This window comes from Homarus americanus, unplaced genomic scaffold, assembly GCF_018991925.1.
Source record: "Homarus americanus isolate GMGI-L3 unplaced genomic scaffold, GMGI_Hamer_2.0 scaffold39722, whole genome shotgun sequence".
Taxonomy (NCBI): domain Eukaryota; kingdom Metazoa; phylum Arthropoda; class Malacostraca; order Decapoda; family Nephropidae; genus Homarus; species Homarus americanus.
Genome location: NW_024754262.1, coordinates 115957 through 142500, shown reverse-complemented (window position 1 = coordinate 142500; position 26544 = coordinate 115957). Strand labels below are relative to the sequence as shown.

The window sequence follows — 26544 nt, the reverse complement described above, 5'->3', positions numbered from 1 at the left end:
TCAGGCATTGTTCCTTATACATACCTAGACTCCATGGTACCAGTTGATATGTCGCAGGTTTGGTCTGCCGATTTTCTACTGAAATTTTAAATTTACCTACAGTACTAGCTATTCTGACCGGTAATTTGTGCTGAATTTTTTATGAGCTAAAACAAATATCTTCAGTTAAAAAAGAAAATAATTCTTCAATCGGGTAACAGATGGTCCGGCCGGTTGGTCCCTCCCTCCTTCCACCCCCACCAACCGCCCTAAAGGAGATGTGTGGGATAACCACTAAATTTTAATAAATAATACCTCAAACTAAAAGTTAGGATAATATAATTGACATTGCTGGATTCCTTGTAAGACTAGGAATATTTGAATATAAATGTCATATATTTTGGGACAAAAAGATAAATGATACTTACCTAGATTAAACATTTTATCTAAAATTGTATGTTTAATGCAAAAAATATGTTGTTTATATTCAAATGATCAACAAATTATAAGAATTCCAGCAATGTAAACGCTATATTCTGGCTGGGTAATTGTATGAATTTTATGAGCCAAAACAGGCAGTCAGGTAGGTAGCGTGGTGTGGTGGTGTTAATCTAAAAATAGCTCTCGAGCCGACACTCACCATGCTAAGCTGTGAAAAAATCCGCGTTATGAAAGTCTCAGCTTGGCAAGGCAATCACAGATATGTAAAACGCTAAGTGAAAGCTGCTAAGCTGGGTAATACTGTATATATATATATATATATATATATATATATATATATATATATATATATATATATATATATATACGATATATATATATATATATGTATATATATATATATATATGTGAGTTCTATATATAACGCTGTTTTGATAACGTAATTATGAATTCGAACAATATTTGTATAACGTGATCGCCGGTTTTGCTATAACGCCGTATTTTGCTTTACGGCTTCTCCAATTTGGTGGTATTAACTGTGAATATGGTAAAGAAGAATATCTCCAAAAGACTTCTGATGATAGAATTCCCGTGATTATCGTAAAGAAAGGATATAACATTCTTGAAGAGAAGCTTGATGTTATCAACCTCAAAATCACCCCTCTCCCCCATCAAGCTGTTACATTCATATTTTTCAAGGTAAAGTGTTAAATTCTACTGTATGATTTTTCATTAGATATGAATGTAACATTTATTTAGACTGTGCTATCCTTTGTGTTAGGCTAACTACTAAATTTTTTCGATTTCCTCGGTAAACTGCACCTAACCCTATTTTCTCCATAAGCCCTGTTATTTCTATTATCGCTGATTTTCTATATAAACCCATATTTTACAAGAACACAATTATCGCTAAGTAGTAGAACTACCTGTATATATATATATATATATGTATATATATATATATATATATATATATATATATATATATATATATATATATATATATATATATATATATATATATATATATATATATATATATATATATATATATATATATATATATATATATATATATATATATATATATATATATATATTAGGCAGGTACCCTGCTCAAAGCTGCACTCTTCTGGTAAGTACTTCGTTCCCTATACATACTCCAAGGACCTGGCAAAATTTGAAGTTTTGATATACGCAGGTTTGCCCGCCTTTATTTTCACTTTCGGAAAATTTTTAAATTTACCTACAGTACTAGCTAAACACGCCAGGCGGTGCAATGTTCTGTTCAGTGTTTGTCAACTTTTTTTCATATTCCTTTATTTCATTTTAAGTTGTCTTGAAGATTGCAGGGCTGACATGAAAGTGACCAAGATGTGGGACACAGAGTGACGCAAGGCAAGAGAGAAGCCATGATGGACAGAGTTAGGAGACAGCTTATAAAAACATGATATCTGTAGCTGGAGATATTCCTTATGTTGGAGGATAATTCAGATGATTCAAGAGATATTCTCTCACAATACTGATGCTGATTTTGTCCCTGGATCCAAGGCTCTGACAGACAATTGCCTCACAGAACTCTATCAAGACTCCCTACACTGGCTGCCGCCAGGAATCGGTACTTCGATTAGTGATTGGTTGAGCTGCCATTGCTACTGCCACCTTAACTGACTATGGCAATATCACAGCGATGACAAGAGTCAAAGCTATTGGACTCACATAAGCGCGGATGCGACAAAAAATACCGGGATGAAGCAGGCAAGAAATTGAGATGGCTAGTTTAGAATTTGACGCCACTCTATTTTGATGGTAATAAGACCGCCACCTGCGATGATAAAGAATGAGAAGACCGAGAAATGGAGTTCGAGGGATTACGCAAGATCATGTCATCATGGTTGAGCCTGGCAATGAAGACCACACATGTGACCTTCTAAGACTGGACACGGAAAGTAGATTGCCAAAACTATTCCAACAGTTTCTGGGTGGAGAAAATCTAACCCAGCAGCCCATTGTGTGTGTTGGGTTGTGATGAAACCAATGTAAATGTAGTGGATCAGAAAAGGAGTCATTCATCATCTTGAAATGTTACTTTGGTCACCCGCCTATTATTTCTGCTATGTCAGCTTCTCACGGAAATGAGCCAGTTCTTCCGCCGCAGTTTTTGGTCACTATGATGGTGTAAACCAAGTGGTCCTGAGCATTGGCGTGGTCCCATTGGAAAGCAGATCAAGGAGTTCTTGTCTGAGCTTCAGGTTGTCGCTTCTTCCAGCCAGTCAGCTCTGATTTCCTGTGTTTAATGATGAAGTGGGAGAAAGATCTGTCCTGGGATCAGAAATACCTGTATAGGATTTGTAAAAGAGTTACTTCACAGGTGTTGTTGAAGGCGATACCCTGGCTGCTATTGAGCCAGGTCCTCCCTGTGTGTCAAGGTGAACACCTATGGAGTAGAATCCTCAGGGCTGTATGTAGCAACACCAAGACCCAGCCATGAGTTGAAAAGAATTGTCATTATTAAATAATAAAGTTCAGTGCTCCAATGTGGTTTACATCAAGATACACCTCACGTAACACACGCTCAAGGAACTTATTCCAGTCCCTGCTATATATGAAACACCTGAATAGTGAGGAGGAGAATACATAAAGGCGCTGTCCAGAGAAATGCATTACTTTGCCCACACAGATCAACTTCTTCCTTGGTATGTGTGCATGGTGACAGCACTGCTAGAGAAAATCTGTCTCAATGATGTAAGAAAAATTAGAGAGGAGAATCAGCAAAAGGAATGCACTGGCAGATCTGAAGAGGATGAGGAAGACATTCTGATGCTGCTGTTGACGAGAATTTGTTAAAACGGTACTTATGAGGAGGGTAAAGATGGAGATGGGAATGAGGATGTGCCTCCCAGTCAACATGAGAAAATGGTGACCCGGAAACTAAAGTGGGTTAAAAAACTATCATTCCCATGATTAACTGGAGGAATGAACTCAAGACTGAGCCTCCTGTTTCAGTCAAATCTACAGTTAATGACATTCTTGAGCATACCATTAGTGGTGCCTAAGTGGGCCAAAACAGCACTCAGGCGGTCGAGAGGCATAAAAGTGATGACTGGAAGCTTAAAATTGTATGACGGGATACCTAATCGAGAGATGGATATATTAGGCAAAGATTTATTGTCTGGAAATGATGCTGTTCCGCATTAAAAAAGAATTTCACAGGAATTTGTAATGATTTTCTAAGGTGTACCTGTAAAATAAATATGTGAATTAAACGTGATGTCACCCATGTAAATTTATCATTATCCTGGAAAACATTAAATGACACCTAATTTTTGGTATACACTAAAAGTTGACAAAAAGTCGTCAAGGAGCAAAGTGTGGGGCAGGGTAAGTATTATGCATGAAATGGCATGAAATTTTGCACAGGTGTTTGTTACAGCCATACAAATCCATGCCTGAAAGTGCAGCCTGCAACTCAAATAAAAGTGTTTTTCCTGCCCCTAATAGCTATATATATATATATATATATATATATATATATATAGTATATATATATATATATATATATATATATATATATATATATATATATATATATATATATATATATATATATATATTTTTTAGATAAAAATGTCTCTAGGTAATTATGTTATCTTTGTCCAAAAAATATATGACATTTATATTCAAAATATCTCTGGTCTTTACAAGGAATCCAGCAATGTCAATTATATTATCCCTAACTTTAGTTTGGAGGTATTATTTTCTATTAAAATTTAGTGGTTATCCCACACATCTCCCTTTGGGACGGTTGGTGGGTGGGGGTGGGGAGGAGGGACCGACCGACCGACCATCTGTTACCCGTGAAGAATTATTTTTTTTTTAACTGAAGATATTTGTTTTAGCTCATAAAATCTCACAAATACTCAAGTCAGAATATAATTTACATTGCTGGAATTTATATTCTGGGTGGGATCATTTCGAATATAAACAACATATATTTTGTGATAAAACATACAATTTTTAGACAAAAACTTCATTCTCTAGGTAATTATGTTATCTTTTGTCCAAAAAATATATGACATTTATATTCAAAATATTCCTGGTCTTACAAGGAATCCAGCAATGTCACTATATTATCCTAACTTTAATCTTTTTTGAGTACATATCAAATGTTAAAAACTCTTGAATGGCAAGATTGGTAGTGAGGAGGTTGGACTGACCGCAAGGGTTGGAAGAGGGGGAGGCAAGGTGGGTACTTTTGATTGACAGATACTCTAAAATATATATATATATATATATATATATATATATATATATATATATATATATATATATATATATATATATATATATATATATATATATATGTATGTATGTATGTATGTATGTATGTATGTATGTATGTATGTATGTATATATATATATATATATATATATATATATATATATATATATATATATATATATATATATATATATATATATATATATATATATATATATATATATATATATATATATATATTTTAGGGCAGGGAAAACACTTTTATTTGAGTTGCAGGCTGCACTTTTCAGGCATCGCTTGTATGGCTGAACAAACACCTGTGCAAAATTTCATGCCATTTCATGCATACTACTCCTGTCGATCGCAATCACTTTTGTCAACTTTAGTGTATACAAAATTAGGTGTCATTTAATGTCAGAAATGATAAATTTTACATGGGTGACATCGATTATACATTATATTATTATATATATATATATATATATATATATATATATATATATATATATATATATATATATTTCATTAGCCCAATAGTATGCGGAGTTGAGGTGTTGATTGTTGAGTCTCAGAAGTATTAATGAAATATATATATATATATATATATATATATATATATATATTTTTTTTTTATATATATATATATATATATATATATATATATATATATATATATATATATATATATATTTCATTAGCCCAATAGCACGCGGACTTCTACATACAATCAACACCTCAACCCACCAGGATTTGAACCCACGGCCCACTAGCCCATGACTGTGACCGGGGAACGCTAACCTACTTCCATATGGCATCACGAAAATTGTGACCAAGTCTTAGGTTGCTCATTTATCTTTCTGCCTCATTTACACACAATTGCTGAGTTTCAATTGTTTCTCTTCCTTTGACAACACAACATACATACAATATAATGTTTCTCACCTTTGATCTTTTTTCCTTTTTGCATTTATTTATGGTTGGTTATTTAAAATAAGGCCAATTCACTTAAAGTATTGGCATCAAATTTTACTGACTGGTGTACACTAGTGACTCACTTAAGCGTCAGTTATTTAACTGGAAGTAATGTCGGTGAGTAAAATATTTCCATTTACTTGAAATAGATATGCCGATTTATTTGTTTATTTATATATTTATAATATACTGTACAGTTAACCCTCACTTTACGCGGTTAATGTAACCCGGAGGGTACCGCGGAAAGGGAGAAACGCGTAAAGTGAATAACATAACATATGGGATTAATTGAAATGGAGTCCAGGCCGATCACCAAACTCCACTTTTTGACGACACATAACTATGTTGTAGTAAAAATAACATCTTAATTTCATGATGGTGCATGCACACAATTAATACTTAAGAGAAATAGAGAAATACAGTCGCCAAGTTAATGTCCATTCAAATAATGGACACGACTCCCTCCCCCTCTTCTCACACTACACTGCTGGCTCTTCCCTCTGAGAAATTTTGGGGGGAAAACCAGGTATAGTAATAAATAATACCTCAAACTAAAGTTAGGATAATATAATTGACATTGCTGGATTCCTTGTAAGACCAGGAATATTTTGAATATAAATGTCATATATTTTTCACAAAAGATAACATATTTACTCAGATTAAACATTACATCTAAAATTTGTATGTCTAATGCAAAATCTATGATGTTTATATTCAAAATGATCATCAAATTGTAAGAATTCTAGCAATGTAAATTATATTCTGGCCGGGTAATTTGTATGAATTTTATGAGCTAAAACAAATATCTTCAGTTAATAAAAAAAAAATATTCTTCACGACACTATCTGTCAATCAAAGTACCCCACCTTGCCTTCCCCCCTCTTCCAACCGCGCGGTCAGTCCCAACCCTCCCCCCCACCCCCCACCAATCCTCCCTTCAAGAGATGTTGGGTGAAAAATTTAGATTTTAACATTTTGTATTAAATAATACCTCAGATTAAAGTTAGGATAATATAATTGACATTGCTGGATTCCTTGTAAGACCAGGAATATTTTGAATATAAACGTCATATATTTTGCACAAAAGATAACATACTTACTCAGATTAAACATTTTATCTAAAAATTTTATGTCTAATGCAAAATATATGATGTTTATATTCAAAATGATCATCAAATTGTAAGAATTCCAGCAATGTAAATTATATTCTGGCCGGGTAATTTGTATGAATTTTATGAGCTAAAAAAAAAATCTTCAGTTAATAAAAAAAAAAATATTCTTCACACGGTAACAGATGGTCGGTCGCTGGTCCCTCCCTCCCTCCCCCCAACCCCCCACCAACGTCCCTACTAGATAAATGTGTGGGAATACCAGACTGTTTACCTTTTTAGTAATAAATAATAATTCAGACTAAAGTTAGGATAATATAATTGACATTGCTGGATTCCTTGTAAGACCAGGAATATTTTGAATATAAATATCATATATTTTGCACAAAAGATAACATATTTACTCAAGAGTAAACATTATATCTGAAATTTGTATGTCTAATGCAAAATCTATGATGTTTATATTCAAAATGATCATCAAATTGTAAGAATTCCAGCAATGTAAATTATATTCTGGCCGGATAATTTGTATGAATTTTATGAGCTAAATTAAAAAAAATTATACTTCACCCGTGTAAAGGGGTATACCCACCACGGAATGTGAGCATCCTGGGTTCTGGCAGGGCACCGCGTAAACGCGGAATGTGGGACCGCGTAAAGTGAGGGTTGACTGTAATATATTTAACACACTGCAAGTATTTTCTTTAATTATATACTTGTTTTGCAAAAGAGGGAGGCTACCATTATACCTGGTAGGTGAAGTTGACCAGACATTTATGGTGATCATTAAGGACCAAACTCCGAATCCATGACGTGACTTCTGTTCATCATTTATATCCTAAATTTACCACTGTCGGTAGTTTCAAGAATTAACTCCGTCATTTACTGAATATTCTTTGTAAAAAAAAAAAATTTTAAATGAATTATTTATAGGAGATAAGTATTATGATCAGTAAATATACAGATATGCATTACTGACCACCTCCGAACACAAGGACGGCTAAAAATAGCCACAGGCGGTCACAGTCAAGGTCACTTTCCTTTTCTTGTCACTGGCAAATGGGGGGGGTGATGATAGCAGCTGTGTATATTACCGGGGTATATTGTTCTTTTACGGTATGTTAGACTGGTTTATAATACATTTTTATTATTTTAATATACCGGTAATCTTCATTTTAATCCAACTTCCCAAACGTAAGTTTCAGTATAAAATAATTAGTGGTAGGACCTTGTGAGTGGTTTACCATGTTTCCATCACCACTCTTGACACGCTAAACCACAATATTTAAGAGGTAAGAATTTTATATCTGGTGCTTAAGACGACCCCCTAACTTTGGGCTGATTTTTTTTATGGTTCAAATTCCGTCTTATAGGCCGAGATATACGGTATGTCATCACAAAAATTGTGACCAAGTCCCAGGTTGCTGATCTGACTTTCTGCCTCATTTACACACAATTGCATGGTCTCAATTGTTTCTCTTACTATTGACAACACAACATACATACAGGTACATTGTTTCTCACTCTTGATTTTTTTTTTTCATTTTTGCATTTCTTTATGGTTCTTTATTAATGTTATTATTATTATGAGCATTATCATTATTAATATTATTACATTATCGCCCCAATGTGGGTCAGTGACCTGTGCCCGGGTGGGCTAATCCCCGTGTAAAAAAAAAAATTTTTAGGGGTTTGGGATTGACGGTTAATCGAGGGTCGGTTAATCGAGGTTTCATTCCTTTCACATTTATGTGGGATAAATCAAGGGGTACAGAAATTAAAGGAAATTAAAGAATCTAAGGAAAGTAGTGTATGACAAGGGTGGAAACTAACAGTAAATGACCCAAGACACTTTTCTTATCCTGAATCTTCGTAAGTAGTATACACAGTGAATCTTAATATTGTACTGTACTGTATCTACACCAATTCTCAACATTTCGTTTGAACTTAAGGAGTATACTGTACCAAGTTGAGTCATCAGGCTCATTTACAATATCAGTCATTGACAAAGCAACTCCATTGTTCAAGGTCCACAATTATTTTCCTGGCATTACCTTACATGATAACTGGATCTTACTAATTTACCTGTATAGTATAATCCAACCACCTCAATCAATCTTTTTCTCACTTTCAAGCATCCAGCCATAAATTCTATGAACTAATCTCAACCTACCATGCACTGTGTCCATACCAGGCTGTGCAGAATGTGTTCAGTACCAACTCAAAGGTCACTTATGTCCACCTAAATGGTGTCAGTTACCCTTGTCATGTAAAGTCATAACGCCTGTCACCTCACCTTACACCTGCAAAACATACTTCTCTTGCCAACTTCATACAACTTTCCTCTTTGCTTGAAAGGAAAGTTGTATGTAGCTGGTGTGAGAGGTGTGTTATTGTATAACACTGGAACATGAGAAGTTAAAGAGGATGGCATATGTAAGCTTAAGTGAGCTGAAATGAGAATAGTGAGATGAATGTGTAATGTAACATTCATAAATAGGAAACCCTATTCAAAGCTAAGAGGGTGTGTGTGTGTGTGTCTGTTGGTGAGGTTCTGTGCAGAAGTAGCTGAGATGGTATGGGTTTGTGAAGAGAATGGGGGAGACTAACTGGATCAAGAGATACAGGAGTTTGAATGTGGAGGGGAAGAAAGCTAGGAGTAAGCCCTGAATGAGAGATAAGGTCCTCATGAGAGAGGCAACAGGAGACCAATTAGCTTGAAAACTGCCATCAGATAATGGAAAATGGCTGTAAAATGGTACAGTTTTACTATTACTGATAATATCTTCCCTTACATTGTAAACAGATGAATTAGTAGGGTAACTACAGTATGGTTAAATAGCTATCCTTTTCAATCATTGAAAGTACATCCCTTTACAAAAATAGTATCTTTAAGATATGGCACATAAGCTGAAGCTAGACATTTATCTATAGTACTTTTGAGACCAAGCTGACTTGCTACTCGATAAACTATATCAGATTCTTCAACATGAACCAGCATGGATGCTACCCGTACTCGACGGTCCTTTGTTATACCATCATGTTCCAATCTGAAAATGAAAAAATACGATGATCATGATGGTGACTTTACCTGGGCCAGTGTTTGTCCAATTGTGAACAATCATATGATTTTTCACAACAGAAAAAAAAGTTGTTTGTGACATCCCCATCAATGTAAAAATCAAATCTGGTTAAGATAGAAGTGAGGAAAGATGTAAGTTAGCATGCCCCCTCTGTATATGAACTAAGGAGAACTAGTGCATCAAGCCATTCAAGGTACAATACTGGTGCAGTAATTTGAAAGGTAGAGTAATAATCACAGTTGTAACTAACTATAATGTCTTTTTCTAACAATGTATCTTTTCATTCCACTCAACACTTAGAAGTTCAATCACAAATTTACTCAGAGACAAGTAAACACTTTCCCAAATTCTTATAGCATAAATGATAAGTTTCCAAATGTCAATGTTCTTTTTCACACAAACCAAAATAAAAAGAAAGCAAACTGACTTTTCAAATGCACAAGTTAAAAATACCGTACTTAAACAAAAATATAAAAAAATATTAAAATTACTTACTTCTTCACTACCTCGAGCATGATTTCCGGAGAAAGTTTAAAAGTGGCCAGATAATCAGTAAGATATGATTCATCACCATTCTTAACATATTGTTGGTAGAGAGCTGTGCCCCAGTCCACAGTAAAGCTATAGGCACGTCCCACCAGCTGAGCTTCACACACACTGTAATGTGTAAAACAGGTAAGAAAATATAAGTGAGAGTAACTGGTATGGCTGAGTGATTGAAGAAATTGTATTTTAGATAAGCTTGTTGGAGGATGTTAATACAGTGGTCCCTCGATTAACGAACGGTTCAATTAACGAAATTTTGGTTAACGAATTAGCTCCCATCACGATTTTCAGTTCCATTAACAAACAAAACTTCGATTAATGACAGCCTTACGAGAAACACGCTTTGTTGTGCTGATCAGCTGATCGGCTAGTCCGCCAATACAGTAATTGGTTCTATGTTTACATTCGTTTCCAGTGGAGTAAATATCAAGAAAGTTGTGCTCTTGAATATTTTTGCATTTTTAATATTAAAATTACTGGTCATTCTGAAATTTAGTTAACATATTGATAATATATACAGTACAGAAATATTATGAAACATGAAGAAGGCATTAGAACCAATGCACTCTGTAAAGAATATGGCAGTCGATGGACTGCCTCTACAATCAGCGGTTTGATATGTAAACAAAGCTGCCGGGAATATGACATACACACCTCAAAGTAAGTTAAAATACAGTATTCTATTGTTTTTTATTTATTATTGTACAGTATACTGTACAGTACAGTACTGTATTTAGTTTATATTTAATGTTTTGTTAATTCCATTACCGGTATACAGTACAGTACTTTGTATGTACAGTCATGCGCCGGTTAACATCCTAGATACGTTCTTGGAAACGTGACGTTAACCGAAATGAACGTTGTCCGATCATCACATAAACTTTGTATTTATACTTACGTGTATGTGGAATACTATACTGTATACGTACATATACACTTTTACTCTTAAATCACTACTATAATGTGATACAGGTGATTAATTTTTCTCTCTTGTGCAAAATACATGACGTTAATATTAAAATTATTCACTGTTTTACAAGGATTCCAGCAACGCTGGGCAGATGGGGGAGAGGGAGGGAGGGAGCAAGCAAGCGTGGGGGGAGGGGAGCGGTTTGACAGTTGGCACAGGTCCAGGCCTAACGCGTATATATTTATCAGTTCTTAAGTGACTAAGCTTCTCTCCTATAAAAAGCCAGTGAAATGACCTGGGTGAATATAATTTACATTGCTGGGATTCTTGGAAGATGTTGATTTATTTAAATATAAACAACCTATAATTTGCACTAGACATAACAATTTTAGTACTGTAATCAAATACCCTTAGTACATGTGCACTCCAGCTTTGCACTAAAGTCATTTACAGTATTTCTTTTACGTTTCTTTTAGTATGGTGTGTGCATGTAAATGAATGAAAATAAATGAAGAAATTTATGTAAATCTACCCAAAAATACAGTTGAAAAACTTTATATTATAAAAGGTACTACAGTATTGTACACTAATGTCCTACAATTTTTATATCTTGAGCAAAATATATGACGTTTATATTCAAATTATTGGCAGTCTTGCAAGGATTCCAGCAATTCAAATTATAATCTAACTTTAGTCAGAGATATTATATAAAATAAACACCTTAAAGCATAAAGTTATCACCATCTTTTGTCTGGGAACACAAGGAGGGAGGTAGCCAGCGAGCGTAGGAAGAGGGGGGGTGGGGGGGAGGGGGCAGGAGGTGAGGTGACAGAGCATCTGGTGTTTGTTTATTTATTTGAGATAAGATTTGACAGTTGGCGCTGAAGGCCTGGGTGTTTATTTATCATTACTAAGAGTGACTAAGCTCTTCTCATAATTTGCCACCCAAACGACCTGGGTGAATATAACTTACATTGCTGGGATTCTTGTAAGATAGTGATTTATTTGAATACCTGTATAAACAATCTATATTTGCAATAGACATAACAATTTAAGTACCATAATCATTTAGTACATGTACAGTACAGGTTTGCAGGTCCATTGTTAACCGAGGGACCACTGTATTGCAGTGTACTTGTACTGTACAATATTGACTAAATTCACTAGATAACGTACACACATCCTTGACTACCGAAGGGTCAAGACGTACCTGGCGCTCCTCTCGGAGCAGCCAGGTCAACTGTTAAGTTGGCCTATACCAACCCCCTCCCCTGAACCCTCCTCCCCACAGGAATATCAACAAGTTCTCGCCAGAAGTTACAATTTCATTTAGGAAAGGAACGGAACCAGTGTTAAACAGAGGTGAACAGTGCTTAAGTCAGTGAGAACAACTCAACAGTAACAGTCCCAAGTTAACCTTCACACAGTGAGGTCCCAGGTACCCAGTGATAACGACCCGTGAGACCCAACAACAACCAGCGATGTGCTAATCTGTCTATGATAGGAAGGCCTGGGACCAAACCTCACTCATATACCACCATCTGTGAGGGAATTACTACCCCACATGTCCCTCATAACACCATATGTGAGGGAATTACTACACCACGTCAAGTCCCTCATCACACCATCTGTGAGGGAATTACTACACCACGTGAGGTCCCTCATAACACCATCTGCGAGGGAATTACTACACCACGTCAGGCCCCTCATAACACCATCTGTGAGGGAATTACTACACCACGTGATGCCCCTCATAACACCATCTGTGAGGGAGTTACTACACCACGTGAGGCCCCTCATAACACCATCTGTGAGGTAATTACTACATCACGTGAGGTCCCTCATAACACCATCTGTGAGGTAATTACTACACCACGTGAGGTCCCTCATAACACCATCTGTGAGGGAATTACTACACCACGTGAGGCCCCTCATAACACCATCTGCGAGGGAATTACTACACCACGTGAGGCCCCTCATAACACCATCTGCGAGGGAATTACTACACCACGCCAGGTCCCTCATAACACCATCTGAGGGAACTACTACACCACGTGAGTTCCTCCTAACACCATCTGGGAGGGAGTTATTACACTACGAGTTTGCTGTTCAACACCTACACTAATCTATATGTTCACTGTATGTTCCTTTACCTTTCTCTAATGAAGGCTTTTGTTAAACCACCAATGTATGTAATAAGTCATTTATGTCCAATGTATATTTTCAGCCTTCGGGCTGCAGAATTTTTTCAATAAACCGTTAATTATTATTATTATTATTATTATTACAACTAAGGGTTGGTAAAACTTGTCAAGTAAGTGAGTGTCAAGTCTGTCAGCATGAGTGGCACATGTGAGTGCTTGTGTCCCCCATCATAGGAATCCGTTTTCTCTCGCTTCAGGACGCCTGAGTCCGTTTTCTCTTAATCTTAAGAGTGCAGTACACCAGAGACTTTGTTATTCCTTAGTAATGACACAGAATTTGAAATTGCAACTGGGGTTGCAATTGCTGAGGCAACTAGATATGTCTGATTACAGCAAATGTGTTATTGTCAATTTGTAGGTGAAAGATTTTATCCTCAATAGATGTAGGTTAACATTACACCTGGAGGCAAATGCTTACTAAAGTCTAAGGAAGGATATTCCTTTAACACATAATAACTGGCCAGTATGGGAAGGATCAAAGGATCATCGTGTCTCCGTCAGGGGATTGTGGAGTGGGGGACGTATATGTAATCGGACGTTGTTCAGTTGGACGTTAACCAGCGCATGAATCTATACTTTTTCTGTGAGTTGGAACCAATTACCCAATATCCCATTGAAATAATTGATTCAGTTAACGAAATTTTCGGTTAACAACCGACTCTGTGGAACCAATTGTGTTCATTAATCGAGGGACCATTGTATGGGTAAATGTGCGAGGAAAGTTGATGAGCATGCATATGTAAAGGGATGTAGAAAGAATTGTGTGAGAAGGATGTTAATATGGGTGAGGATAAAGCTTTTAAAGTAGTTATACACCTGTTTCACTTTATACATAACAGTATTTTGCAGAAACAAAATGTTTAAATTATGGACAAAATTTATTTAACCTGAATAAATTATCAATAACATAGCTGTAGGGTTGCCAGGTACAGGCACTACAAAGGCAAAATTTATGACCAGCCAACTAAAAAAGAAATACTGTATCTATGGAAGGAGAGAAAATTTTGCAATGTATAGACCCACACATGCAGGATCTTTGGACCTAGAATAAACTGGTTTTGAAGATTTTCTGGTTTCCTGGGTCCGAGGTTATCCATGGTACCTTAGGCCTACCAGGTCTCTCTCTCTCTCTCAATTGACTGTTTGTTTTGTTTCTTAAGTAACAAATTTAAGAAAATATCGTATGTATAATTTAAATTACGAAAAACAAAACAAATACGCCCTGTAGTCTATTTAGAAGTTGAGTTCCCTAAAAAAGAAAAGAAAAAGTTAGTAATATCCCAAAAGCTGGAATAACTGGTGCAGAACATTTCCGTATTAGAGAGACGTTCCTGTATTCTGACGAATCCTTATCATGGGAAAATCTTGCATATATATAGAATTTTTCCGGGCATTAATGAATGTTTCAGTGCCTAAACTACTCGTCTGTTATGTTTTCTCAGATTAATTGGGGGAAAAGGCCAATTTTCCGAGTAGGCTGGAGTCTGTGATAAGAGGATGAGTCTAAGTGTGATCTAGGTAATTTTTTTTTTTTTTTTATGGGAAGCTTTTTGAAGCAAGATGGAAACACAGAAGAAGGCAAAGCATTGCACAGTTTGGCTGTTTATTCAATCAACAATACTTATTTATGAACTGTACTGTACTTCAAGAAAATATAGTAATATCTCTGTTAGCTGGAATTCCTCAAACCCGGAAATCTCTGATAGCCGGAATTGAAATTTGCTTGGAAAATCATTCCCAAAGCCGGAATTTTAAAAAAATTTCCGGCTATAGTAAAAAATTTTACAAGGTTGAAAATCAAGAGAATTTTCTGAAAATGTTTTGAATAAAGATGAAAGTTAATTAATTTATATATATTTTTTCTTTGGGTGGGGGGACTGACCTACTCAATGTCAGGTGGAGGTAGGGTGGGGGATTAGTGGTCTCATATTACTGACCTTCTGATGGAATGTCAGGTCACCCTTTCTTGGGTGGGGGTTTAGTGGGTCTCATGACCTGACGATGTCTTGAATAAACACGAAACCTAAAGTATTTTTAGGGAGGTTGTGATAAGTATAAATGAGCAAAGTTGTATCCCTTCAATATTACATTACAAAACATTTTAAAAGGCAGAAAGGTGTGGGTGATTCGAGAGATGGATTGGAAAGGAGTGGTAACATGCACCTGTGTTGCCAAGTGATAAGATCCTCAACAGCTGATCTTTTAATTCGCCTCCATGCAGTCACACAACAAGACCCTCACTGGATACTTGGTGTCTTAATTCCCATGTGTGTGTGTGTGTGTGTGTGTGTGTGTGTGTGTTTTGAGCTTGCCAAGCACATTGTAGGATTTGAAGAAGTTTGATGAAGAGTTTGTTCAGGAGTCAGGTGACATGCCAAAACACTAACACAGCACTACTAAACCATTGTCTTATAACATTTTACATTATAATTTCTATTTTAAATTAATTGATACATTATAGCTCGACAGGGCTACTTTTGCACTTAGACAACTGATCAATGAATAAACCAGGGCATATGGAGACTCATTATACATGAGTGATGTCACAAAGCTTTGAAACTACAACCACAAATTATCACAACCTGTACTCAAATGTACTAAGTTAATTACTAATATTATTATGTATGGTGCAAAATAAGGGATGTTTACAATCAAATTAATCGCTACCTTAGAAAAATTGCAGCAATGCAAGTTATATTCTCGTAAGTTAAGTCAGTGGCATTTTATAAGTTATATCTCTCTCCTCCGTTTGTTGTTGAAGGATCCATTTGAAGTGACCACACCACCCACTCTCCCAAAGGGTCGTTTCACTGTTTGTCTACCGTACTGACTCATTCATGATACAATACAGTGATTCCTCGGTTAACGAGCGCCTCGGTTAATGATTTACCTTCCATAAGATTCTTAACTTCGGTTAACGAGCAATCCCTCGATTAACGAGTTTCTTACAAGCGGACCTCAACATGTTTTTGCTTGCATTTGGCGGTCCACCAGCTGTAGTATTTGTCAGCCAATACAGTAATCAGTTCTAGGGCTTAAATTCCTTACTATTTTAGTAAATATCAAGAAGTTTATACTATTCAATAATTTTAAAAGTTTAATATTAAATTTTTTAGTCATTTTAACAATTATTGAACAAAATTGAAGTACAGGAAACTAGTTTTATGTGCGCCAAACAGCCTGTCAACACACCAAACAGGCGTCAGTCTCTGTGTCTTTTCAGTGGAGGTAACATCTTGCTTGAGACTCTTCAACTAAACACTTTTTTTTCTCTGTTTCCATGCAAATTATGGGTCATTTTGAAATTTATTTTACATATTGACAATACTGTATATAATGCAGTGCAGTGTTGATTTAAAGAAAATAAGCTTGAATTACACCAACAGAACTAAAATTTTATGGGTGAAATGGCGCCATGGGGTGACTTCTCTTTCACCCCAATGCCTTCTCTTCTCCCTTCTCCTCCACCCCCATTCTAATTCCCATCAGCATCATCATCATCCAGGAGCCTTCTACATACACACCTCAAAGTAAGTGTACTTTACTACCTTTTTTGTTGATTTTAGGCAATTTTCCGTGAGCTGGAACCAATTGCCCAAAAACCCATTGAAACAATGGTTTCGGTTAACGAGCAACCTTCTGGAACGAATTGTGCTCGTTAACCGAGGGACCACTGTAATGTTTATTTATTTTTTATGTACCCTTCATATACAATACAGTATAGAACTATGTATATACCTCATAGGTAAAAAATAATGTCATTCAAGACTTATTCAGGTCATATGACCCACTGATCCCCCATCCAACACTGGTTGACCTGATGTTGCATCAGGTCAGGTTAGTAACGTGACTCAATAATCTCCCACCCAACCTTCATCACAAGTGTTAAGATATGATAAGTTATGTATTACAGTCAATTGAGTGAAGTGTGCAACAAGAGACATGACCAATCGCCCAAGCAACTAATGAGCTGATCAGTGGTGAAGAGGATAAAAGTAACAGCTGTATTCATGCCTGTATCATATAGAGATGGCAGTGGGGTGGAAGAGAAGTCACCCCATGCTTCTTGCCGCCATTTCACCAATAAAATTTTTAAGTTCATTAGGTGTAATTCAAGATTATTTTCTTTAAATCAACACTGCACTGCACTATATATTGTCAATATGTAAAATACATTTCAGAATGACCAATAATTGTACTGTAAAAACGTAAAAATAGTTTATGTTCAAGAGAGTCTCAAGCAAGATGCTTCCTCCACTGAGCAGAGACACAAACTGACGCCATTCTGGGTGAATCAAGTGGCTGTTTGGCGCGCTCAAAACTAGTTCCCTGTACTTCAATTATGTTAAATAATTGTTAAAATGACTAAAAATTTTAATATAAGACTTGGAAAATTATTGAATAGTACAACCTTCTTGATATTTACTCAAATGGTAACGAATTTAAGCCCTAAAACCAACTACTGTATTGGCGGACTAATACTACAGCTGGTGAGCAGGCGAAAGCAGGGGAAAACATGTCGGGAAAAATTCGTAAGTAATTTGTTAACTGAATTTTTTTTGTTAACCGAATTGAATATTCTTATGGAAGGTAATTCGTTAACTGAAATTTCGTTAACCGAGGGATCACTGTAGTAAAGAAATTAAGTTTCTAACTTAATTGGAACTGTATTTATGGATTCCAGTAGTTAAGATTTAAGGAAAACATCTCCAGCACCTAGAAACGTTCTGGGGAAGTGGGCTAGTGTGCGTCTGTGCAAGAGGTCTAGTTTAGACACTCAGAAACTTTTCCCAGTAACCAGAAAAGGTTCCGGGGATAAGGAATTTTTCCGGGTTTGAGAAAGTCGTCTCGTTTCCCGGAAATCTCTCATCCACGGAAGTGCTCTGCACCAATTGTTCCGGCTAATGGGGATATCACTGTATTGTGACCCTAAAAGCTTCTGGAACCTATGGACAGTTCCCTTTACTAGTACATTTACAGAGACTCGTCAGGTTTTGTACAGTGTAGCAGTGCTGTTTGTTTAAATTCGACAGAAGGAAACTCGCAATAGTAAACATACTATGAAATCAAAGTAAAACAATATTAAAACAAATATCTTAATGTAATGATTTGAGGAATGTGTATATGACAAGCCACTGTAAAAGCACTAGTGAAGGGGACTGTACAATAAGATCACAATAAGTGGAATCTATAATCCGTGGAACTTTCCAATACTGTACAAGGAAAAAAATTTTTTTTTTTAAATATCTTTCCATTTCAGGCATTCGCATGAATTTCCGAGTGATTGCATCATGCAACGAGTGCATGATAAGCATGGGTGGCAAGCTGCACGAAGAACTTAGGTCGTAGACTCAGTAAGCTAGTGCACTCTGATTAATTAGCTACCACTGTCATGTGGCTACGTGAATGCAGACAATCTTATATCATAATACAGGTACACCACCGATTTTCCGGCACCCTTGATTCCAAAGCCTTGCTGGATTATCCGTTTTGCCGGACCAACCGAGGTCAGGTAATAATAATTCAACAATACTGTACACCTCTGACCCACTAATTATACACCTCTTGTGTCTCTGAAGCACCATGGACTGCTAAAAACGTAAATTAAATATTAAATGTAAATTAAATGTGAAAAAGCCATAATTTTGAGCAACATTACTCTACACACGTTGTACTCAAATGTACTATACTGTACTACACTAAACTAAAATTTTTATCTCTTGTGCAAACTATGTGATGTTTATACTCAAATTAATCAATATATTGCAAGGATTCCAGCAATGCAATTTATATTCTGCTAAGTCTAGTCAGCAACATTTTATAAGATAAAAACTTTAAGCCTAAACTGCCTTCACCCTGGCTGTGAGGAGGAAGGGGGGGTTGTGTTGACAGCTGTCAGGGATGGGAGATAACAAAACAGGAGTAGTTTTAGTTTTTCCCTTATAAAATGTCACTGAATTGACTTGGCAGAATATAATTTTTATTGCTGTAATTCTTGTAAGCTAATGATTAATTTGAGTATAAACATCACATAGTTTTCACTTGACATAAAAATTTTAGTAATTAACTTATTACAGGTTTACCCTTAAGACAATTATTTCTTTTCCTTTTTTCACAATATAAATTTAGGATGGTTTGTACATGTAAATGAGTAAAAATAAATGAAGAAAGTTACATATATCTTCCCCAAAATATGAGTTAAAAAACTTGTACACAAATGTACTGTACTATGCTAGACTAAAATTTTTATCTATTGTGCAAACTATATGATGTTTATACTCAAATTAATCACTATCTTACAAGGATTCCAGCAATGCAATTTATGTTCTGCCAAGTCTAATCAGCTACGTTTTATAAGATAAAAACTTTAAGCCTAAAACTAGCGTCACCCAGGCTGGGAGGGAGGGAGGGAAGTTAAGTGCCCCTCATAATTTTGTCAGGACTAAAGGAGGTGCCAGACCACCAGTTCCTGGATTATCGGTGGTGTACCTGTACAGTATCACTATTTGACCTGCCTGCATCACAAGCTCACGTCGACAGCCTATGCTAATGAGTAAAGTACAATACAGTATAGTGAACCGGATCACAAGGAATTTTTATTTGTTAAATAAAATGCAAGCTCCATTAAATTTTCATACCCGAAAACATTATGATCGTTAAATTGTATTTTCAATCAGCAGGACCTTGCGGTACTCCTAATTTTTGAAAACTAAAGTTGCTATTGCTGTTAAAAAAAATAATGTAGTACAGGTTGTACCTCTCTAGTCCGGCATTCTGTGGTCCGGAACGATAGTTTGCCCAATAGGTAGATAGGCAGCTAATTTTTTTTTTTTTTTTTACTTATCTGAATTTTTATTATTATTACAGAAGTATTACATTTTCACCCCTCAGGCTCCAATGTGGGTCAGTGACCTATGCCTGGGTGGGCTAATCCCCGTAAAAAAACAACAACAACAAAGCCGCAGGAAACTAAGGTTTGTTTACATACGGCAGTTCGGCTCTCTCTCTCTGTTTGTCTATACAGTACAGAGTACAACATTTAACCCTTCAATATATATGAACAGTAAATAAGTGTTGCTTTCATATTCTTATGTAGAATAATAACGATATGTTTTTACATGTGCTCACTTACATACGCGCAGTCTTACTTTTTTTCTTTAAAATTAATGGTTAGCTACTTATATTGTTCCATTTATTAACATTAAATAACATTTCTTCAAACAACCATATTAATTTTTACATTAATTTTACTACAGCTACAACCAGGGTCTTATTTTCTTGTTTTATATGTAGAACCAATCAGTCACTGGTTTTGTAAACATTAACGAAAACAATGCCGGCAGCCGTCTCGTCTCCTCGTGTGTTTTACTATTTCACAAATTATTAATGAATTGTATTGTTCATTTTGCACACACAAACATTAATTCAATAAAAAAAAATCAGAAACATTAATTAAAACATATATGAACATTAAATAAGTGTTGCTTTCATATTCTTATGTAGAGTAATGACGATATGTTTTTCACATGTGCGCACTTACATACGTGCAGTCTCACTTTTTTTCTTTAACATTAATGGTTTACTACTTTTATTGTTCTATTTATTAACATTAAATAACATTACTAAAAACAAACAGATTAATTTTTTAAATTAATTTTACTACAGCTACAACCAGGGTCTTATTTTCTTGTTTTATATGTAGAACCAATCAGTCACTGGTTTTGTAATCAACGAAAACAATGCTGTCTCATTTCCTCGTGTGTTTTAATATTCTATGTATTATTAATGAATTGTATTGCTCATTTTGCACACATAAACATTAATTCAATAAAAAAGACATTCAGTAATAAACAATAATGAATCTTTTGTACATAAGAGAAATGACGCTGTTTACACGATTGTGCACGTCGTCTGAACGTTGGCGGGCCGTTCAAACCCGTCGAAATTCGAGTTTCCGCTGTCAAAATTTTGAATTATGTAGTGTTTTTTGTGTCCAAATAAAAAATGTTGAATTAAAAACTCGCGAAATTTGAGAAGTTACTGTACGACATTTAACCCTTCAATATGTCTTCAAAGAGACCACGAAGCAGTGAAAGTGGTGCTAACGTAAGCGCAAGTCACTACCTGTCCAGGAAAAGGGTGAATTTCCATGGTCCGGCACCGGTCAGGTCCCGAGGTTGCTGGACTAGAGAGGTAGAACCTGTACATAAATATTCTGAAACTGACCTAAGAAGTCTTGTGGTTATATATTTTACTGCTGCAGGGGTCAGCCTAAGGAGCCTCAAAGATGAGCCAGTAGCACTTCTTCTAACATGGGCTGTTTGTAGTGCTACAAGTTCAGCATGACGACTGTACTCAACAGCTGTTGCCAGTTGCTGGTCCTGGTGAATAAATATAATCTTTACATGACAGATTTAAAACACTGAAACTATAAATTACCCAAGACTAAAATCCTGTGCTTCTAGCTTCCTTCTTTAACACATCCTGCTGGACAGGGGAGACAATAACATATGCAAATGAATCCCCAAGATTGCAAAATAATGCCTAGTAAATTCAAGTAAATTCATTTTGTTGAACACAAAAAATAAGCCTCGGATGTGGAGGCAGCTGCAGTGGTGCACATAGTTCCATAATATCCCATGAATTAATTCTTGGATATTAATATACTTTACGAAAAGACTACATATTATTGTACAGTATAGTCTTAATTTACGCGGATTTCCTTTACACGGTTGGTCATTTACGCGGCACCTGGCCAGACCGGGAATTATTAGTTACACGGTACATTCCATCATTTATGCGGGAAGCGGCGCGGGCAGGGTGTGCACTAGGTCGCCCAGTCAACAAAATATTACCAAGTTCTTCACCCGCCACCCACCACAGCCAGCCCAAGTCAGTGATAGTGAGGATATGGACTTTGAGGGGTTTGACAAAGAGGCCCTGCAAGCCTCTGTGGTGGATAGTAATACAATTGATACAAGTGATACAGGTGAGGGCCAATAATCTGCCCTCTGCCTCGGACCCAACCCCCCATCCCCGTGTGCCCAGCCATCTCTTCTACTAAAGTAAGTGTTAAAAAAACCTAATACAGTGACCCCTCGTTTAACGAACACCTCGGTTAACGTAATTTCGATTAACGAACTGCCTTCCATAAGGATCTTCAATTCGGTTAACGAAAAAAAATTCGGTTAACGAAGTTCTTACGAACCGACCTCAACATGTTTTCGCTTGCACTGACCGGGCAACCAGCTTTAGTATCAGTCCGCCAATACATTAATCGGTTCTAGGGCTTAAATTCCTTACTATTTTAGTAAATATCAAGAAGTTTATACTATTCAATAATTTTAAAAGTTTAATATTCAATTTTTTAGTCATTTTAACAATTATTGAACATAATTGAAGGTAAAGTGACTAGTTTAATGCGCAGCATCCAGCCTCTTAACACAGCAAACAGGAGTTAGTCTCTCTCTGTTTTCACTGGAGGTAACATCTTGCTTGAGACTCTCTTCAACTAAACGCTTTTTTCTGTGTTTCCAAGCAAATTATTGGTCATTTTGAAATATATTTTACATATTGACAATATATAATGCAGTGCAGTGTTGATTTAAAGAAAATAATCTTGAATTACACCAAGAGAGCTAAAATTTTATGGGTGAAATGGCACCATGGGGTGACTTCTCTTCCACCCCAATACCTTCTCTTCTTCCTTCTCCTCCACCCCCATTCTAAATCCCATCATCATCATCATCATCCAGGAGCCTTCTACATACACACCTCAAAGTAAGTGAACTTTTCTACCATTTTTGTTGAATTTAGGAAATTTTCGGTGAGCTGGAACCAATTACCCAAAAACCCATTGAAACAATGGTTTCGGTTAACGAACTTTTCGGTTAACGAACGACCTTCTGGAACGGATTGAGTTCATTAACGGAGGGGTCACTGTATTATTGATATTTCTCTATAATATTAATTGTGTGTGCATACCATCAAAAATTAAGATGATATTTTACTAAAACGTACGTATTGTGTCAGATAAAGGGTAGTCTGGGGGTCGGCCCAGTCTCTATTTCAATTAATCCCATATGTTCTGTTATTTCGTTTGCGCGTTTCTCGTTTTACGCGGACCTCCATGGGTTTAATTGATTGCGTAAACCGAGACTACTATACTGTACTATACAAATTACCCTGTTAATCAATCAATTTAAGAAATCTTCATTCCTAAATATATTTTTAACTTATTCTTACCAACCTGCATGTAATATTGAGCAGCATGAGCATAGCTGTGCATGGCCTGAGTGAGTAGATCTATACTGGCATTATACAGATACTCTGGCTCGAAATCATCAGCAATCTGGAAACCTGGAGTAACCCCTGTTAAAAGAAAAACAGAAATATGTATCTGAATTATGAATAACATTTCATACAAGCCAAACAAGTTATGCCCAGGGAAATAAAATAAAAATGGAGACAGGTGACTGTACAAGCACACCCTTGCATGTGCGTGTGTTTGTGCATGTGCCTGATGAATTTCTTTACAGTACTGTACTGTATTTAGAAATATGGAAGATGTCTGGTCACAAGCATTCTAGATTTTCTGAGTGGTAATGTACAGGCAGACCCCAATTTACCGATGGGTTGTGTCCCTGAAAAACCTTTTACAATATTATTGACAAATATTGTAAATCAAATGACTACCGGGTAAAGGTCTCAAAGGATATTTTTTATGAAAAAAAAAAGTTTTAACAAAATAATCATGATACAGGTTGACAATCCCATATCCGAAATCCTTGGGGCCAGAGGAATTTCGGATTTCGGAATTTTTCAGTTTTCAGAATTTTTTTTATGTGTATTAGCCACCCGGGCATAGATCACTGACCCACATCAGGCCTGGGGGAATATAATAAAATGATAATAATAATAATAATAATTCATAGGTCTAGGTCGTGTTTCTCACTTTTGATCCTTTTTTTCATTCTTGTATTTCTTTATTATTATTATTATTATTATTATTATTATTATTATTATTATTATTATTATAGTGCTCCTGTATTACTGTTATTTTTATTAATTTTATTATTATATATTATTATTATTATTAATGTTGTTATATTTTATTTTGGTGTACTTTTATTAAAAATTTTATTTACTAAGAATAATTATTATTATTATAATTATTATTACCATTACATTTTCGCCCCCCAGGCCCTGATGTGGGTCAGTGATCTATGCCCGGGTGGGCTAATCACTGTTTAAAAAAAAAAAATGCCCCACAAAAAAACTTTTGGTTTTCAGAGCTTTTCGGTTTTCGGAATTTTGGATAAAGGGTTGTCAACCTGTAGTATCGTATAGTATACAGTAGTGTATAGATGCAGTACAGGTAATAAGTTTATTCAATCCAAATTATCAACACCAACAATATCTGGCATAGCATCACTGTCATTGTTACTCTCCTCTTGTGTTAATCCGATAAAGCAGATAAAAAGAGATCCTTAACCCCTAGGCTTCAGTTCACATCATATGAATTGTGCTTACAGGGCTTCAGTTCACGTCATATGATGTTTTGTAACTTCAAAGTACTGTTTCAATCGCCAAGTGGGCCTGGCTAGATTATGTTCCCAAAAAGGCATTTATCTTTCACTCACTCACATATGCAAGCCTTTGTTCATAGTAACTTCTCAGCTTTTGTGATGTAGGGATCTTGCCCTTGTACTTCACGTGCATCACCTCATGTATCTACCCCTCAACCCCTAAGCGCAAGTGTATTAGGGGTCTCTGAACCATCCAGCAGATTTGTGACCAATTAATGGAGGCAGTAATAATAACTGTAAATAGCAATAACATAATAAAACAAGTGTCCTGTACCTCATACTGCCAACAAATCAGTGTTGTGTACCTCGTACTGCCAACCTCACCCTACTGCCTCGCACTCACATGCCACCTCACGTGCATTCTTGACTCTTCCTAACCCCTGCGATCTTAACCTGTGGTAAGAACATGTAGTTCTTCACTTTTTTTTATCATGTATGACCAGTTTGTAAGATTAGAATTGCTTTTTATTTAGATTTTTCTGAATATAGCCACATGGAGGGGGGGTATATGCCAACCATAGCCCGATGCCTGGGGGTTAAATATCCTGATTTTAGCTTTCAAGATTTTGACTAAGGGTCTCCATGAACACCAATTTCGATATAATGGGGGATGATATTGACCATTCACAGTGTTGTTTATCTCAACACTTGTACCAAATCCTCCCCTCACAGAGGAAAGGACATTGATGCTGAAGCTACACATACACTGAATCCTTGCAATTATCACTTGGTCTTTTATCAGAAGACAATGAAATATGCAGTGGGACAATGACTGCTTGGCACACAGTCTCGAGCAGCTAACCTCCCAAAATAATGCTTGAATCTTGGCACACAGTTTAAATCTGAAGTTGTGTAGATGCTTGAGCAATACCGATTCTTGAATTTGGGATTTTTGAGCTTTGACTGTATGTGACTTCATAGCTCAAAGGCAGAATGTCTGCCTCACAAGCGAATGGTCCCAGGATTCTGTCAGAGCAGTGGATTAGTTTACCCCATGTTCATTAACTTTAGAACATTAAGCAAAATAATGTTCAGTAGCGTAGAGTAGCACCCTACCTAAAGGTGGTTAACCCACAAGCTACAAAATTTTACAAAATTAGTGTTTCATCAACTTCTATAATGAGCCTTCAAGGCCTAGAAATAAAAAGCATTATGAAGTCACATGATACCTTATCTTGCATATATTCACTACTGTATAATAAGTATTCCCCGATTTACGAAATGGTTCTAGTCCTGAAAAATCTTTCATAAATCAATATTTGGTAAACGGATCATTTTCTCATAGACTCCCATTATAAATGATGAGATGCATTCTTATATATATATATATATATATATATATATATATATATATATATATATATATATATATATATATATATATATATATATATATATATATATATATATATATATATATATATATATAT

At 35.8% G+C, this 26544-nt stretch overlaps 1 protein-coding gene across 1 annotated transcript in view; it reads right to left on the bottom strand.

Annotated features, from left to right (window-relative positions):
* Nucleotides 1-9534: 9534 nt before the first annotated feature.
* LOC121855747 (spatacsin-like) overlaps nucleotides 9535-26544 on the bottom strand; it is a 39666-nt gene continuing 22656 nt past the window's right edge. The window contains exons 11-14 of the mRNA XM_042350855.1: nucleotides 23776-23897; nucleotides 21753-21907; nucleotides 10362-10523; nucleotides 9535-9833 (exon numbers count right to left, since the gene is read on the bottom strand). Coding sequence (XP_042206789.1) covers nucleotides 9635-9833; nucleotides 10362-10523; nucleotides 21753-21907; nucleotides 23776-23897 — 638 coding nt within the window. The 3' untranslated portion in view covers nucleotides 9535-9634. The remainder of the gene's footprint in view (nucleotides 9834-10361; nucleotides 10524-21752; nucleotides 21908-23775; nucleotides 23898-26544) is intronic.